Here is an 18,415-nt window from a genome sequence, read left to right on the forward strand (position 1 = left end):
CGTCTTCTCTCCCTCCTAACCAATCAAATTTGCCATTTCCAACTCTCATCAAAATTTGCCATCTCCAACTCAACATCAAAATTTGCCATCACCAATTCATCATCAGTCCCTCCTAAGGAGGGAGAGATGGAATCACCCCAATGTCTTATCCACGTCGTGATGCGTCTCACAAATCCACACAGCAATCTCATTTCCTGCAACAAACAAAGAAAACACAGGTGTGGAGTCATCATCATCACCACAGGTAAGTGGCTGCGTATGGTGCGACAGGTTCATCAATCCTAACTATTTCCTAAATGACTTTACAACTTTACACTACCCGGGGTCTTTCTCCGGCCAAACCATTGGCCCTCTTACACTATGGGTTCTAAAAACCAATTCCCATTGGCCAAACTGTGGTGCTTTTCAATTTGGGGTCTCACTCCCCCGATTCATCTCCCGGTGCCCTCGCACAATTTCCGGGCTGTGGCGTGTACCTCTCCCAGCGGGTCTACCCACCTGCACACCTCCACCACTGCAGTTGCCACCCGAGCTTACCTAGCTCCTCACCCTAACCTAACTAACTGGGGCAGGCCCTCTGGCGCTCTCCCCACTCGGTGCCCTCTCTGGCACTGGGCTACCCGATCCACACCCGGGATCCTCAGGCACCCACTCACAACTACCGGCTCCCAGAGCCCACCTGCGGCCTCACCTGGCCGACATCCTCACAGTGGTGGAGTGCCCAACCAACTACACACACTAACAGGCTACACGCCCAGCCATTTCCACAACACTAATGCACCCATCCACCACACCATTCTGCAACCGCACCACAAATGCCAATATCCAACCACAATTTACCTGCACCCTCTACCTAACACTTACACTACCCGCCCCGGGTACTCGTGAAAGGGGTCCACTCTTCCCCCATCCACTCCTTCGCACCATGCACACCACTCCGTACCACTTACTCCAACTCTCTCCACACACCTGTACCTGCACACCTGTGCTCTCACACCTGGTGCCACCTGCACCCTTCTCTCCCCAAGCGCATTCGCGCTGATCCACAACACTCACTACTCATACACTGCTCCACACACCTGTCCAATTGCACACCTGTGCAATCACACCTGTTCAATCCTCATACACACAGCATCATCTCAGCTAACTACGCCCTTCTGAAACTTGCGCTTCCCAGTCGTCCCTTTAAACTATTGCGCTCCCTCGTCATTATCATCCACACTAAACTACCTGCGTCCCCACTACAGGTATCAGTCACTAACTAAACTTAACGTTACCTAATGTCATCCTCTAGGGCCCTATCAATATAACCTAACCCACCCGGGCTAGTTTTCACTGCCATACACCCCATAAACTATTGCTCCTTTGCCCCCACATGGGAAGGATGGTGGATTTGCCATCCCACCACATCGGGGGTCTCTCACTACCAATTTTGCACATCAAATTTCAACAAATCAAAAATTTGCCAATCACTGCCCATCATCTGCCAATCACTACTGCCAATCCCTTGCCAATCATCAAATTTTGTTTTCCTCCAATTTTGGGTCCAAAACACTAACCTCATCACCCAGTCTACTCAATAATACCTCTCGGTGCGCCAATCCCTGTCCAAAGCCCGGCTTCGTAAAGCCAAGCAATGGATGCTGGTTGTTTTGTGCCAGCGGCTGGATGCGTCCGGCACTCGGTGCAGGGAAGGAGGTTTACCCGGGCCGAGATCCCACGCACCATCTCGGCACGGAGCCATCCCATGGCTCGATCTCGGCCTGCCGGAATGCCTCACCAAAAAGTGGTCGCCATGACGACCCTTTCTATCGGGCTGCCCGCTCCGCCTAGTGGAGCACGGACGCGGCCGTTCAAAGCGAGGCCCAGCACGCACCGAGGGCCTGACTCGGCTATAAGTCGTTCTAAACTCTACCCCGTCTAACGTCGATGCTTCACCTGCATGCTTACATCCCGCAGCCCGTTCCTTGCTCACACATCCAGCCGTGCCCATGCTCCTCGTACCTTTCCTTACACACCTCGGTACACCCATTCCACTCACAGCCTTGGTCACACACCTGACCACCGAACACTTTGGCACACATTCGTTGGTCGCACACCTGACCAAAACACCGCTTCGCACCCCCTCCTCGGTCACCTCCTCTGTGACAATCACAGGTGTGCCCTCATTCGCACACCCAACCACATGCCTCACCACCAACTCCAGCGTGCATTCCCACTCACGCTCTACCATTCCAGGTGTGCATCCTTCCATCCCAGGTGTACATCCTCGCTCACCTGTCACAACCAGCTCACTCTCCTTGTCACTCTCACTCCTCTCACCACCACTCTTGACAACGCACTCACCCTTACTCTTGACAGCACACTCTTTCCCCATGTACCTGTCCATCACACACCTTTCTCTCGCACACTCTCCCGTTACACCCTCTGTAACACTCACCACAGGTGGACACTCTTCCTTACTTCTGACAGCGCACTCTTTCCTCATGCACCTGTCCGTCACACACCTTTCTCGCGCACACTCTCCCGTTACACCCTCTGTAACACTCACCACAGGTGGACACTCTTCCTTACTTCTGACAGCGCACTCTTTCCTCATGCACCTGTCCGTCACACACCTTTCTCGCGCACACTCTTGCGCACACTCTCCCGTCACACCCTCTGTAACACTCACCACCCCGCGCTTCCATGTGCTCCCTCGCACACACGCTACGACCGACTCACTCTCGCCAGCACCCTCACTCCTTGGCACGCACTTTTTCCTCACACACCCCAGAGTCGGATTTTCTCGCACACCTCCTTTTTCGCACACCAGACCTGTCGCACACTTCACCAACGGCCTCTCACGAACACCCGGGTCCATCTCGACCCCCAAGCTTCTTAAATCCCCTGGCGCATCATACGCACGACCATATTGGTCACCACTTACACCGGGTCCTCTTTCTCTTCGCTTCTCCTCCATCACCTGTGAATCCCTCATCCGGTTAATGAGCACATCATCACGATCCGAACACAGACTTTGGACCAATTCTTTTACTTCCTCCTTTATCTCTTTCTTATCCTCTCTCCGTCGCTTCTTAATTTCGCTCACCCCTTCTTCCACTTCTTCTAATTTTTGCTTCATCTCCTTCATCTCTTCGTGCGCCCCTTTAAGTTCTTCCTCTAACTCCACTTTATTTTTTTCTATGTGCTCCCGCACCTCCCGCTCTTTAACCTCCATTACCTCTACCACCTTGTCCATTTTCCTCGTCAGGTCCTCATGTACCGTCTGGCACTCTTTTTTAATTACCCCTACGTCCTTTTTCATCTCCTTCTGTGTCGATTTTAAACCCTCTATTACCGCTGTGTTCTTCTTTACCTGGTCCCCCAACTCCTTTTGTCCCACTGTCAGTTGTTCTACTCCCAGCGTCAACTCCTCTATACCACCTTGCAATTTTACAGTCCCCTTTCTCACCTCTTTCTCCATGCGCTCCTTACAGTGCCTCACCTCCTCGCGCACTCCTCCGACCTCCTCACTCACTCCTCTTCTGATCTCCTCTCCCATCACTTGCATCTCCTGCCCAGATGCCACCCTCATCTGCTCCATTTCCTCCCTGTGAGCATCCAGTTTGGTTTCTACCCCCATTCTGACCCCCTCTATCTGCTGCTCCATTTGTTTAACTTCCCTTTCCGCTTGGTCCCTCATGTCCCTCAATTTGCCTTCCATACTGTTTTCTAACCCCTCTAACCCATTTTTCACTCCCTCTATCTGATTCTCCTGGGCAGCCATTCTATTTTCTACCCCCATTAACCCATTTTTCACTTCTTTTATCCCGTTGTCTAACCCCTCAAAATTATTGTCTAACTTCCCAAATTTCTTGTCTAACTCCTCAAAATTATTGTCTAACCCCTCACTGGTACCCCTCGCTTCGTCCCTCATTACCCCCATTTGGCCCTCTAATCGCCCACTATCAACCCTCATTTGCTCACTCTGAGCATCCATCCGGTTCCCCATTACCCCCATTTGGTCCTCCAATCGCTCACCCTGAGCATCCATCCGGTTCCCCATTACCCCCAATTGGTTACTCTGCAGTTTGAGGGACGCCTGCATTTGCGCCATAAATTGCTCCATGAGGACCTGCATCTGGGCCATCCCTCCCACTTGTGCAGCGGGTGCGGCCGCCGTAGCTATGTGCGAGGCGCCATTTCGCGCGTCTGCTACCCCCGCTGTTTCGCTCTCCTCATGTCCCTCATGTCCCTCAATTTGGTCCTGGACCGACCCTGCTTCACTCTCCCCTACCGGACCCCAGCCGTCTTGATCCGCCATGGCGCGACTTTCAAAATTCGAGTTTCGTAACACAAATTCGAAATTTCGCCGTTATAATTTCGTCGAGCGCAGTAACCGCGGGACCGCGCTCCGGATCGATTTGGTCGAGCGCCGTACGCGCTCCGGCTCGATTTTCCCTCCCAAAATTTGGGCCTAACTAATTTAGTCCCGGGTCCGAATCTCACTCCTCGACACCAATTGTTACTCTAATAGTACAATTGGTGTTCCAAAATTTGGGCTAAATAAATTTAGTCCCAGGTTCGAATCCAACTCCTGACAACCAATTGTTACAGACGTGGCTTAGATGTTAGTTTACCGAGCGGTTTTGGTATGACCACGTCTGCACAAGTTACCGATTATACTCGACGTTGACGAAGCCGCGCCACGCTGGCTCAATAAGAAAAAGAAGACACCCGGCTGGGTTATAAAATGACGACACCAGGGATACGGTTCTCAAGACCTCCGGAGGAGATTATATTCGTTACGGAAGGTCAGATTACAGGGGCGAGAGGTACAACATAGAAAGACAAGCACTTAGACACAATCTTATATTATTCCCCAACAGACGACAGGCAAACGGGACAACGGCTGACTCACACGGGGGTTGATGGAAAGGACAGGCGGGTAGCGATGGCTCCAGGTGCACCTGTGCTCAAAGGTTAGAATCGACCCGGTCCGGTCCAGAGATGCGGGAGGTTTCACAGCGCTCGGAGGGGACGTTCTTTCACAGGCGGGCCTTTCTCTCTCAGCGCTCGCAGGTCCTTCTTTTTCCAGCTCGGGGCGCATCTGTCTCACATCCGGCGCGGGGCCGCGTATATCCGGCGGGGAGTGACACGCCCTCGGCTCGTTAGCGCCGCCCCAGATGGAATCGGCACGTTGCTTCTCATTGGGTGCGTGCGGGGGGGTTTACCAGGCTCCGCCCTTGACGAGGAGCTGACAAGGAGCCCCTTCGTGGTAACCCCGTGGAGCGCGTGGTCAATGGCGCTAATCGAGCCGGTGTGAGGACGCATCCTCCCCCGCTCCGCCGCCATCTCCTCTGTTGTTGTTGTAATTGTTGGGGAAGAAGATGGAAGGAGGTATGGGAAAGGTCCTAAACTCACTACTGATGCCATATAATCACATTCTGGTGCAACGAAGAGTCATAATTAATGGAAACGAGGCCTTAACTGACATAGACTAAGAATAACTAGGAAGATGTCCGAAAGTTGTCTACGTGTGGTGCGGTGGACCTGGGCACGACATTTAATGGGGGAATAAGGGGAAGGTCGGCTCTACTGATTGTTATTTACATGCAATGGGACTAGGGAATGGGGGATTGGGGAAAGTTGGGGAGTATTGGAGAAAATAGGGGAATATTTACAAGCGGATATGGAGGCCAAATTCCATATTCGCAACAATATATATATATATATATATATATATATATTGTTAAGGTTTTGCAAATAAAGGATGACCCCCCTCGTAGGTAGTTGCACCACAACATGTAGCCTCGCTTTAGTTCAGTTATTTCTTATTAAATGTAAGCGTAGTCTCCTTTCCTGTGTTAGTATGCGTTGAGCAGGCCAGTAAGTTAGGTGTTCTTTGGGCTAGAATGCCACGTGCTAGGCCTGGAACAAGTCTGGCAGGCTGAAGGAAGGAGCTGCAGGGGAGTGGCCGGAAAGCGGCGAGCAGCCAATCGAAGCTCAAGGGGAGTGGCTCACAACGGCAGCGAGAGGAGGGGCTTGGAACATTCGGGTAAGACTCGGGGGCGGGGCTATAAAACCCTGCCCCGGGCCCCCCGCAGCAGACCGAGTCAGAGCTTTTGACACAGCACGAGTCAGATTGAGTGAGAGGTGTGGTTGCCAGTCGTCCAGACCCTCAGTCTACCAGTGCAGAGTGCCCCAGAGAGCGTTGTGAGTCAGTCAGAGTACCAGTGACCAAGTCCCAGTGAGAAAGAGACGTAGTCACGAGTGAATTCAATCGGATGCTTGTTATAGCCCTCTGTGCACGAACTATCCCTGTGCCCTGCGCTCTGCGGCTGTGAATAACGCGCTTGTGAAGACGATCCATTCCGGGGCCACAGACGCACGATCTCCCTGCCTGCGCTCCCTGCATACGTGCCGCGAACATCCGAGGGCCACACCCGGCGAGCTGTCCGGAGTGAACGGCGCCAAGGCGCGTTTGGAGCGCGAACTTGTCCTTCCTTCTTTTCCCTGCATGAGTGAGTGGGCCCTTGTCCGGGGATAAGTTAAGACTGATTAAGCATCTTCTCTGTGTCCCTTCTCCTTATCCTGTCATTGTACATTGTAAATAAACCTGTATTCTTCCTTCCATTTGATCGTTCCCGTCATTTCCATCCATTGGCCTAGCTCTGTCTGAATAAAACCGCTCAATCGGGTTCAATACGAAGTAACGGCACGAGTCACATGATACGCAAACCGCTCGGGCGTATTCGATTAGCGTGGCTTGTGCGAGGTCCAGTCCCCGTTCTCGTGGCGGCGTGGGTACCGAAGGTACTTGTGGATTCGACCCGATACCCTTCCGCATGCTCGCTACGGGAATGGCGACTCGGCCTCGTGGACTTGAAGGCCCGATGGGGGAAAAGGGGCTTAACCCGCCCTCTGTACGTCGACGGGCTTCAAGAGATCCGCAACAATATACATATATATGATTCAATCTTATTGGCCTTTGTGCACCCTGAGACTCGTTATTATTCACAAACTAGCCGAAACCCGTGGAACATCCACGGAAGGGAGGATGTGGTGTATGGATAGAGTGTACCATTATGGATGGCATAGGGGATTTGCTTGTCCGAGTAAGAGTTAGGAAGAAAGATGAGAATGAAGAGTGTGTATATGAACAACGTATTTATTGCAATCTACTTAAATGACAACGCTACGATATACTTTTGAGGTTAGCGTACACCGCGATCGCCGACACCGGCACAAATGCATACTCAGGAGTGTCCACTTAGTGGACGGCTTGCTGTCGCCTTCGACTGTCCAATCAGCGGACGGCTTGCTTCGCCTTCACCCAGCAGACGCCAATACGATGGCGTCGTAAGATGGCGTCGTATCGGCAGTTAATCGGATGCTTTTGCGCCCCAACGTCGGCTAATTCAGATTTTTCGAGTATGGCTGTACGTGATAAACAAAGAGCACGGTTCGTAGATCGTAAATCCATTAGTGCCGTGGGCATAGGGTCACTGGGTGCGGCGTAAAAGGGATAACAAAGTCGAGTCCTTACGCTATTATTATATAGATAATAACAGTATGAGGGAGTTATTGCTCAAATTGATGTCCCACACCACATGATGCTTATCAATTATACGATTGACCCTCGAGCTCTGACCTGTTGTTGATTGGTGTGTGTGTGTGTGTGTGTGTGTGTGTGTGTGTGTGTGTGTGTGTGTGTGTGTGTGTGTGTGTGTGTGTGTGTGTGTGTGTGTGTGTGTGTGTGTGTGCGTGCATAGGCGGTCTTACTTATGGGGCATCCTGGGCAATTGCCCAGGTCCCCGCGCTGGAGGGGCCCCGGGGGTGGTGGGGCTGATATACTATATGACCTGATGGAGAATCTATCAATTTCATTGTCATGTATAGAATTGAGAATCTGATAGGGTTTTAATTTATTGCATTTCAATTTTCTCTGATAGCAAAAGATTCCAACACCAACTCGTTGCAGATGTCTGCCTTCCCTTCGTAAATGAGCTATTCCACTCGCGCTTGTAGGTTGCATTTTTTTAAATCAACGCCCACACGTGATCGATATAGCGGCCCGGACGGACTCACACATGCACAGACATACAGATACACGAAAATGATTGCAAAACCCCATTTCCCGCTGAGCGGGGACGGGTTAATAACAAAAATAATAACATTGTAGCAAAGAATATATTAATACTAATATTGACAACAATAATAATAGTACCATAGTGTCATTTGGCAATAATAATAACGAAAGTATAATCCCCATCCTGCCCTGGCCCAAGGACATCTGGGATTGGTGAAACTCATGCTAATGCTCAAGCAGTACAGTAGTCACATGTGCCACAAGGCCATGAGGACCAATGAAAATTTGGTCAAATTGACCAACGGGCCTCTACGAGTTGTGGAAATTGGGCGTTTTATTCTTGTTCAGAGTTGTTGGGTGCGAATAATGGTTGTGTCAGGGGGCCCCATCCCTGACTTTTGCCCAGGTCCCGAATATCGCTGAGACCGCCCCTGCGTGTGTGCGTCTATCCATCCAGGCCATAGCCATTTTACCATTTCAGCGTTTGTCATCAAATTTTCAACAAACCTTTATTATGAGAATAGAGAACACAAATGAATAAAATGTATCGCTGAGAATCGCTGAAATGTATCGTATCGTAAAAAATGTATCGTAAAATGCATCGTATCGCTGAAATGTATCGTATCGCTGAAATGTATCGTATCGCTGAAATGTATCGTATCGCTGAAATGTATCGTATCGCTGAAATGTATCGTATCGCTGAAATGTATCGTATCGCTGAAATGTATCGTATCGCTGAAATGTATCGTATCGCTGAAATGTATCGTATCGCTGAAATGTATCGTATCGCTGAAATGTATCGTATCGCTGAAATGTATCGTAAAATGTATCGCTGAGTCCCGAATATCGCTGAGACCGCCCCTGCGTGCGTGCGTCCGTCCATCCAGGCCATAGCCATTTTACCATTTCAGCGTTTGACATCAAATTTTCGACAAACCTTTATTATGAGAATAGAGAACACAAATGAATAAAATGTACAATTTTTTTAAAACTGGTTTTCCCCAAGTTTATTTTGCGTACAAAGCGGACACGGCTGTGCTTTGCATTTTGATATGTTTTCATGTTTCACGTACTGACAAACAGTTTTTTGGGGCTCAGATATCCCATTTATGTTTGCTTTTTTAATAATGTGTATGCAGGCTAACAAAAGGAAGGCCAGCAGACACCACTCCACTCGTTTGCTTCGACGTTTCTGGGAGAACTGGCAGCTGTTTGTGCGTCGAGGGATCTGTCGGAGGGACTTGGCTGGGCAGGCAGAGGCTTTCCGCAGGTACGGGCTTGAAGACAATCTTTCCGGAAGTCAGTATTTGCGGAGCATTCTGTGGGTGGGTTTTGCTTTCATGCTCCTGTATCTTCATCTTCATCTGTTGGTGCAGGATATCTGTGCATGCCTGTGTTTACTACTCGTGGCGGGACAAGTTGCAGGCCGTCAGAGAGCACAGAGTCTGGAGCCGGATGGTGAGAATACATGACATGTCCAAACCTAATTGAGATTATGGCTACAGGTTTGCACCTGTTGAGGTTACTTACAAACACATGTTCTATTTTAACGAGTGTATTCATTTCAGAGGTGTTTCATTATTTATATTTTGCTTATTTATTACTTATTTGTTAATTATTGAATGTAATTATTTATTAATTAATTAATATCAGAGTGACACAAAGTTGTCAAATCACAGCAAACCAAATAAGTGAAATTCCCCAACAATTTTACAACAATTTATTAATTCTTGACTTTTGCTTTGAATGCCTGAAAGAATGACTGAATTTGAACCTGTGAGGGAATGACTGGAGGTGAGAGGATTAAATATGTGAGGGAATGACTGGTGGTAAAAGATTTAAACATGTGAGGGAATGATTAGTGGTAAAAGGATTAAACATGTGAGGGAATGACTGGTGGTAAAAGGATTAAACATGTGAGGGAATGACTGGTGGTAAAAGGATTAAACATGTGAGGGAATGACTGGTGGTAAGAGGATTAAACATGTGAGGGAATGATTCATGGTAAGAGGATTAAACATGTGAGGGAATGATTCGTGGTAAAAGGATTAAACATGTGAGGGAATGACTGGTGGTAAAGGATTAAACATGTGAGGGAATGATTAGTTGGTAAAAGGATTAAACATGTGAGGGAATGACTGGTGGTAAAATATTTAAACATGTGAGGGAATGATTCGTGGTAAAAGGATTAAACATGTGAGGGAATGACTGGTGGTAAAAGGATTAAACATGTGAGGGAATGATTAGTGGTAAAAGATTTAAACATGTGAGGGAATGACTCGTGGTAAAAGGATTAAACCTGTGAGGGAATGACTGGTGGTAAAAGGATTAAACATGTGAGGGAATGATTAGTGGTAAAAGGATTAAACATGTGAGGGAATGACTGGTGGTAAAAGGATTAAACATTTGAGGGAATGATTGGTGGTAAAAGGATTAAACATGTGAGGGAATGACTGGTGGTAAAAGGATTAAACATTTGAAGGAATGACTGGTGGAACAAGGATTAAACATGTGAGGGAATGACTGGTGGTAAGAGGATTAAACATGTGAGGGAATGATTCGTGGTAAAAGGATTAAACATGTGAGGGAATGACTGGTGGTAAAAGGATTAAACATGTGAGGGAATGACTGGTGGTAAAAGGATTAAACATTTGAGGGAATGATTGGTGGTAAAAGGATTAAACATGTGAGGGAATGACTGGTGGTAAAAGGATTAAACATTTGAAGGAATGATTGGTGGAACAAGGATTAAACATGTGAGGGAATGACTGGTGGTAAAAGGATTAAACATTTGAGGGAATGATTGGTGGTAAAAGGATTAAACATGTGAGGGAATGACTGGTGGTAAAAGGATTAAACATGTGAGGGAATGACTGGTGGTAAAAGGATTAAACATTTGAGGGAATGACTGGTGGTAAAAGGATTAAACATTTGAGGGAATGACTGGTGGTAAAAGGATTAAACATTTGAGGGAATGATTGGTGGTAAAAGGATTAAACATTTGAAGGAATGACTGGTGGAACAAGGATTAAACATGTGAGGGAATGACTGGTGGAACAAGGATTAAACATGTGAGGGAATGACTGGTGGTAAAAGGATTAAACATGTGAGGGAATGACTGGTGGTAAAAGGATTAAACATTTGAAGGAATGACTGGTGGAACAAGGATTAAACATGTGAGGGAATGACTGGTGGTAAAGGGATTAAACATGTGAGGGAGTGATTGGTGGTAAAGGGATTAAACATGTGAGGGAATGATTGTTGGTAAAGGGATTAAACATGTGAGGGAATGATTGTTGGTAAAGGGATTAAACATGTGAGGGAATGGTTGTTGGTAAAGGGATTAAACATGTGAGGGAATGATTGTTGGTAAAGGGATTAAACATGTGAGGGAATGATTGGTGGTAAAGGGATTAAACATGTGAAGGAATGACTGGTGGAACAAGGATTAAACATGTGAGGGAATGACTGGTGGTAAAAGGATTAAACATTTGAGGGAATGATTGGTGGTAAAAGGATTAAACATGTGAGGGAGTGATTGGTGGTAAAGGGATTAAACATGTGAGGGAATGATTGGTGGTAAAAGGATTAAACATGTGAGGGAATGACTGGTGGTAAAAGGATTAAACATTTGAAGGAATGACTGGTGGAACAAGGATTAAACATGTGAGGGAATGACTGGTGGTAAAGGGATTAAACATGTGAGGGAGTGATTGGTGGTAAAGGGATTAAACATGTGAGGGAATGATTGTTGGTAAAGGGATTAAACATGTGAGGGAATGATTGTTGGTAAAGGGATTAAACATGTGAGGGAATGATTGGTGGTAAAGGGATTAAACATGTGAGGGAATGATTGTTGGTAAAGGGATTAAACATGTGAGGGAATGATTGTTGGTAAAGGGATTAAACATGTGAGGGAATGATTGTTGGTAAAGGGATTAAACATGTGAGGGAATGATTGTTGGTAAAGGGATTAAACATGTGAGGGAATGATTGGTGGTAAAGGGATTAAACATGTGAGGGAATGATTGTTGGTAAAGGGATTAAACATGTGAGGGAATGATTGGTGGTAAAGGGATTAAACATGTGAGGGAATGATTGTTGGTAAAGGGATTAAACATGTGAGGGAATGATTGTTGGTAAAGGGATTAAACATGTGAGGGAATGATTGTTGGTAAAGGGATTAAACATGTGAGGGAATGATTGGTGGTAAAGGGATTAAACATGTGAGGGAATGATTGTTGGTAAAGGGATTAAACATGTGAGGGAATGATTGTTGGTAAAGGGATTAAACATGTGAGGGAGTGATTGGTGGTAAAGGGATTAAACATGTGAGGGAATGATTGTTGGTAAAGGGATTAAACATGTGAGGGAATGATGATTTTATGCATTTATATGATGCAATTTTCCACGAAAGCCTCTCCCAGCTAAATAACCATATAATCGAAATCAGTCTTCGGATTTGATGATCGTATTTCTTGGACTAAATAAATGTCGAAATCTGGAGTGGAATCTGAAAATGTAAAGAAAATTGTGATTCTTATAACAAAGCGTATTTACGTTAAGGGTGTGGTACAGGTGAACAGGTGATTTTTTTGATCTTTTTTTTTTAGCTGAACAGTTTCCTCATAGTCTTATAAACAAGAACCATGCTATTAGAGGTCATAGAAGTACCCCTAATTATTGTTATCTTTAGACGCAATTTACAAGAAATATAATATTTTGCATGAAATTTGTTATAACTTTAATTTTGCATCATTCTTTTGGGCTGAAATTTGGACAGGATATTCAGAATATCACTTCCTTTAAAATGATGAAGGCTTTTGTTTATAGGAGTAGCCATTGTGGATTTATTGAAGGACAACCAAGTTTTATCTGGTAATTGGCATAATTAGCTAATTAGTGAACATTTCACATAATTTCACAAAATCCTCTCATCAGGTAGTAGAGTAACACATGTATCATACATGTACCAAGTTTGGTGTGAAAAGAATGATAGGTGACATAGAAGATAGAAGTAGAAATGTGTTCTTTGTTTCTCCTTGTTTTTTATTGACGGTCTAATTTATGCAAATTATATGCATGTAATATGACAAAGAAGCGTTGAAGCTGGTCTGAGTTAAAGCCAAGATTATATCTTTCAAGAAAAACTGAAAATTAGATATTAACTTGACTTTGTTTTTGTGTAAAGGCCTCTCAAAGGTACCTATGTAGTTTTCTCAATTTTTCACCAGTACTACACCCTTAAGCGAGGTCGATCTAGTATTTATTTAGTATATTATTCATCAAAGCGTATTTACTTTATGCTCCCTCCTTCCCCATATTAAATCTGACAAAAAGTGTATGGAAGATCAGACGTGTAACTTTAATATATAGTAAGAGTAATTCCCACCTTGGAGAGGTCCAGTTCCATCGAGAGTGCACAGTGTGCCAGTCACAGTATGAGTCTCACTCCTCAAGGGAAGTTACAATCTTTTTTCCAAAAATGGTGTGTGCTGTTTGAATCTGTTTGAACATGCTGTTTGAATGTTCCCCTATTTCGTTCAATGCTGCACTAATGCTGGCACACGGGACGTCCAGTTTGACATCCATCCGAGGGACGGCAAACACATTGATGAAGTAACGTGCCTATGAAACCGTAGAAGATGAACCCCCACTTCCTCCCCTCACACACAAGTCCTCTTCTCACTTTAGCCTCCATGAGGTGTATGGCGGATAAACTAAACCTCCTCCCTCAAGTCTCCCTCTTGCTTATATACATCCACGATGTGTGAGGGGGTAAAGCTGGACCCTGGGTAGCCCTCCCACCCCTCCCTCCGCTTTCCCTCAAGTTCTACCAAATACAAGTCAACCCCCCCCCCCCCTCCCCTGCAACTCCCTCGACCAAACGAAGGTCGAGAACCCCTCCCCCCCTCCCCTGCAAGTCCCTCGACCAAATGCAAATCAAGAATCCTCACCCCCTTCCCCTCAAGTCGCCACACCAAGCTTAAGTTGAGTACCTCCACCCCCCCCTCCCCCCCCCCCCCCATTTCCACCTCAAGTCACTCTACCAAACGCAAGTCGAGAACACCCCTTTCCCTGCCCCACCCTCCTTGCTCCACCCTCTCCTGATATCCCCATTAGCGAAGTGACACGTGGTATTTGCTAGCAACGGGTGGTATTTTGAGAGTCCTGCGATGTGACCCCATGGTGTTCACAAACATCATTTTACGATGCGGCAGTGCTAAGTGAACGGCGAGGTATTACGTATGCAATTCAGTCACCTGCATTACCGTGTGCTACGCACAGTGTTAATTAATGGGAAAAGTACCCGTAGGTGGCTCGCCCTGTCACTCTCCTAAACACAACCAAAAACACATCCTATTCTCCTTTGTAATAACTGGTCAGATCAAAGTGCAAAGTCTCAGCCCCTCGTGTCTTTGTGACTTACCTTTTTGTTACCTCCGCCACCAAAGGTGGATGGAGGTTATGTTTTCACTCCTGTCTGTCTGTCTGTCTGTCTGTCTGTTTGTCCGTTTGTGAACAAGATATCTCAAAAAGTTGTGGACGGATTCGGACGAAATTTGGCAGAGATGTAGCGTTTGTGACAAGGACGAAATGATTCGATTTTGGTGAAGATCTGGATTCGGATCCGGCTACTCGAATTTTTAAAGTGATTCTTCACCATTGGGAGATGGGGCCAAAAACGATACATAGCAGGATATCTCAAAAAGTTATGGGCGGATTTGGACAAAACTTGGTGGACAGGTTGTGTGTCTGACAATGACAAATAGATTCGATTTTGGTGAAGATCCGAATTCGGATCCGGCTAGCATAATTTTTAAAGTGATTTTTCACCGTTGGGAGATCGGGCCAAAAACGATACATAGCAGGTTATCTCAAAAAGATGTGGATTGATGATTTTGATTCAATTTGATTCTGGATTGTGATTTTCTGGTCTACTCCGGGATACAAAACGTAAACTGTTCACCTGGCGGGGGTATGCTCTCTACTGAGTGCCGTTCTAGTTTGGTTATGCGATTAATCTGGACCTGTGCCATCTGTGTGGTTTCTTCACTCATAACGGTCCACTCACGAGCGCTCATATGGGACATTACCTGATAGTCCACTGTGTGTGTGTGTGTGTGTGTGTGTGTGTGTGTGTGTGTGTGTGTGTGTGTGTGTGTGTGTGTGTGTGTGTGTGTGTGTGTGTGTGTGTGTGTGTGTGTGTGTGTGTCAGCTCTATTACGAGCCTAAGCCCATCTACAATAAAAAATCTCTACCCCCTCTACAAGCGTAACAACAACATAACATTCTCTTTGCTAACTCCTCCCCCACCTCCTCTAACCCTCTCTCTCTGTCTCTCTCTATCTGTCCCCTCCTCGCTACCCCTCCCCCTCCCAATAAAGTGCAGCACTATCCTTCCACACCTGTCTCTCTCTCTTTCTCTCGCTCACCGCTCCCCCCACCTCGCACCCCTCTCTCCTGGAGTGTATAGCGACGTGTGGTGAGTCGTTGCTGTCTCCCCTTCCTCACTCTCCCTGCCTTCCACGCTCTCCCACCCACTTCCTCACTCTCCCCCTCCCCCCTTCCCCCTTCGTTGTTCTCCTTCCCTCCCTCTCCCCCCTTCCTCACTCCCTGCCTCACTCTCCTCCACCTCTCACTTCCCACTCCTATCTCCCCCCTCTATCTCCTTCCCCACCCCTGCTATCTGCCCCCCCCCCCCTATCTCTCTTTCTCTCCCTCCCTGCACTCCTTCTCTCTCCCCCCTCTATCTCCTTCCCCACCCCTGCTATCTGCCCCCCCCCCCCTATCTCTCTTTCTCTCCCTCCCTGCACTCCTTCTCTCTCCCCCCTCTATCTCCTCCCCCACCTCCGCTCTCTCTCTCTCTCTCTGTCTGTCTGTCTCTCTGTCTCTCTCTCCCTCCCTCCCTGCACTCCTTCTCTCTCCCTCCTCTTTCTCTCACCCCCTCCCTCTTGATATTCTTGTCAATGGAGCGACGGGTGTTATTTGCACCCAAACACTAAAAGAAAGAAACAAAAAAGTTAATATCAAACAAACTGCCCTCTCTTGCTTTCTTCCCACCTTGGCCAGCTTTCACCTTCCTTCCTTTGCGCTCCTTACTCAGTTAAAAGGTTTTTTAAAATATTCATCCTCTCAGTGCTTTTGTCTCCTCCATTGTCCCCATTTCCATTCCCTCATGTATGTGACTGGTTTTTCTCTTCTCATATGAGTGATGACGGCTCTTTGTTACTGACGAAAATCGAAGATTTTTTCAAGTACAGTATATTGGTTGGTCTTGCGCGTTATTCTGTCTGTATGTATGGTTGTCTGTCTGTTTGTCTGTATATCAGTCACCTACAGGTCACAATGTTTAACCGATCTTCACAAAACTTCACCAAATGGTAGAGTTGGTCATAAGCAAGAAGCCTATTGTTTTTGTGGTCAAAAGGTCAATAGGTCAACATAGGCCAAAGGTCATCAACTTTGTCAAGTTTCTAAAATCCTCAATTGTCATTCGATTGACTTGAAATTTTAAGAGGGCTTGCATATCTGGTCACTGAATTCAACCACCAAGTATTTTTGAGGTCAACATAGGCCAAAAGGTCAACATTAGGCTAGATTTCTAAAATCCTCAGTTTTCATCCGATTGACTTGAAATTTTAAGAGGGCTTGCATATCTGGTCACTGAATTCAACCACCAAGTATTTTTGAGGTCAACATAGGCCAAAAGGTCAACATTAGGCTAGATTTCTAAAATCCTCAGTTTTCATCCGATTGACTTGAAATTTGAAGAGGGTTTCCTTATCTCGTCACTGAATTCAATCCCAACAATTTTTGAGGTCAACATAGGCCAAAAGGTCAACATAGGCTAGATTTCTAAAATCCTCAATTTTCATCCGATTGACTTGAGATTTTAAAAGGATTTCCATACCCGGTCACTGAATTCCACCACCAATTATTTTTGAGCTCATCATAGGCCAACAACTTATTTTAGGGATTTCGCAAGTATCGTGCTATGCACGACATATTTCTTGTCTGTTTGTCTGTCTCTGTCTGTTTGTCTGTCTGTTTATCTGTCTGTCTGTATATCAGTCACCTACAGGTCACAATGTTTAACCGATCTTCACGAAACTTCACCAAATGGTAGAGTTGGTCATAAGCAAGAAGCCTTTGTGTTTCGGGTCAAAAGGTCAATAGGTCAACATAGGCCAAAGGTCACCAACTCTGTCAAGTTTCTAAAATCCTCAATTGTCATCCGATTGACTTGAAAGTTTAAAAGGGCGTGCATATCTGGTCACTGAACTCAACCACCAAGTATTTTTGAAGTCAACATAGGCCAAACGGTCAACATTAGGCTAGATTTCTAAAATCCTCAGTTTTCATCCAATTGACTTGAAATTTGAAGAGGGTTTCCTTATCTGGTCACTGAATTCAACCACCAAGTATTTTTGAGGTCAACATAGGCCAAAAGGTCAACATATGCCAGATTACTAAAATCCTCAGTTTTCATCCGATTGACTTGAAATTTGAAAAAGATTTGCATGTCTGTTCACTGAATTCAACCACCAAGTATTTTTGAGATCAACATAGGCTAAAAGGTCAACATCGGCCAGATTTCTATGATCCTAAGTTTTTTTTATTTTTATTTTTTGCATACAACATCGAGGCTCATGTAAGAGCTAACATTAATCACAAAAAAAAACGACACGTAAAACATATAATGAAGGGTGCGGGAGACATGATGGGGAGAGAGAGGGAAGCACAAAAGTACAACAGTAGAGAACAGGGACATCGGGAGATCTGTGGGAGGAGGCATGGGAAGGGGAGGGTGGGGGTGAGGGGAGGAGAGGTATAAAACACATGGACACTACTAGGACTTCCAGGCAAGAAGTTGGTATTTCAAAAAATTGGATCTAGGGTGAATTAACGCTGGTAGAAAAGATCAAGGTTTTGGATGGGGGAAGATAAGAGATGGTGGTGAACAGCTGTTTTAAAGACCTGGAGGGAGGAGTGGGATTGAAGAGAGTGAGGGAGTTTGTTCCAGAGGTGGGAGTAAAGAGGAATGAAAGAGTGAAGGTGAGCAGAGAGTCTTGATTTTGGCAATTTCACCAGAAGAGGGTTGCTGGCAGATCTTGTGTGTCCTGCAGGAATATCTGGGGGACAGAGCACAGATAGAGCTGGGGGAGCAGGCCGGATAGGAGTCGGTCGAAGACAGAAAGACCACCTACCTGCATGTGGTGAGTAAGTGAAAGGCCCTCAGAGTTAGCTTCATTGCCGGAGATTCCAATGATTCTGAAAGCTTTGGTTTCATCAGCGTGAAGACGAGCTAGGTGTGAGGCAGGAGCACCAGCCCAGAGG

The 18,415-nt window shown here is 46.3% G+C and overlaps 1 protein-coding gene across 6 annotated transcripts in view; it reads left to right on the forward strand.

Annotated features, from left to right (window-relative positions):
* Positions 1-18,415, forward strand: part of SFI1 (SFI1 centrin binding protein) — a 281,420-nt gene that overhangs the window by 157,256 nt on the left and 105,749 nt on the right. For all 6 annotated transcript variants that reach the window (XM_068105729.2, XM_068105731.2, XM_068105732.2 and 3 more), the window contains 2 exons: positions 9,214-9,344; positions 9,451-9,532. In XM_068105729.2, the coding sequence (XP_067961830.2) occupies positions 9,214-9,344; positions 9,451-9,532 (213 nt within the window). The remainder of the gene's footprint in view (positions 1-9,213; positions 9,345-9,450; positions 9,533-18,415) is intronic.

This window comes from Myxine glutinosa, chromosome 2 (genome assembly GCF_964187855.1).
Source record: "Myxine glutinosa chromosome 2, kmMyxGlut1.1, whole genome shotgun sequence".
In the NCBI taxonomy this organism is placed as follows: Eukaryota; Metazoa; Chordata; class Myxini; order Myxiniformes; family Myxinidae; genus Myxine; species Myxine glutinosa.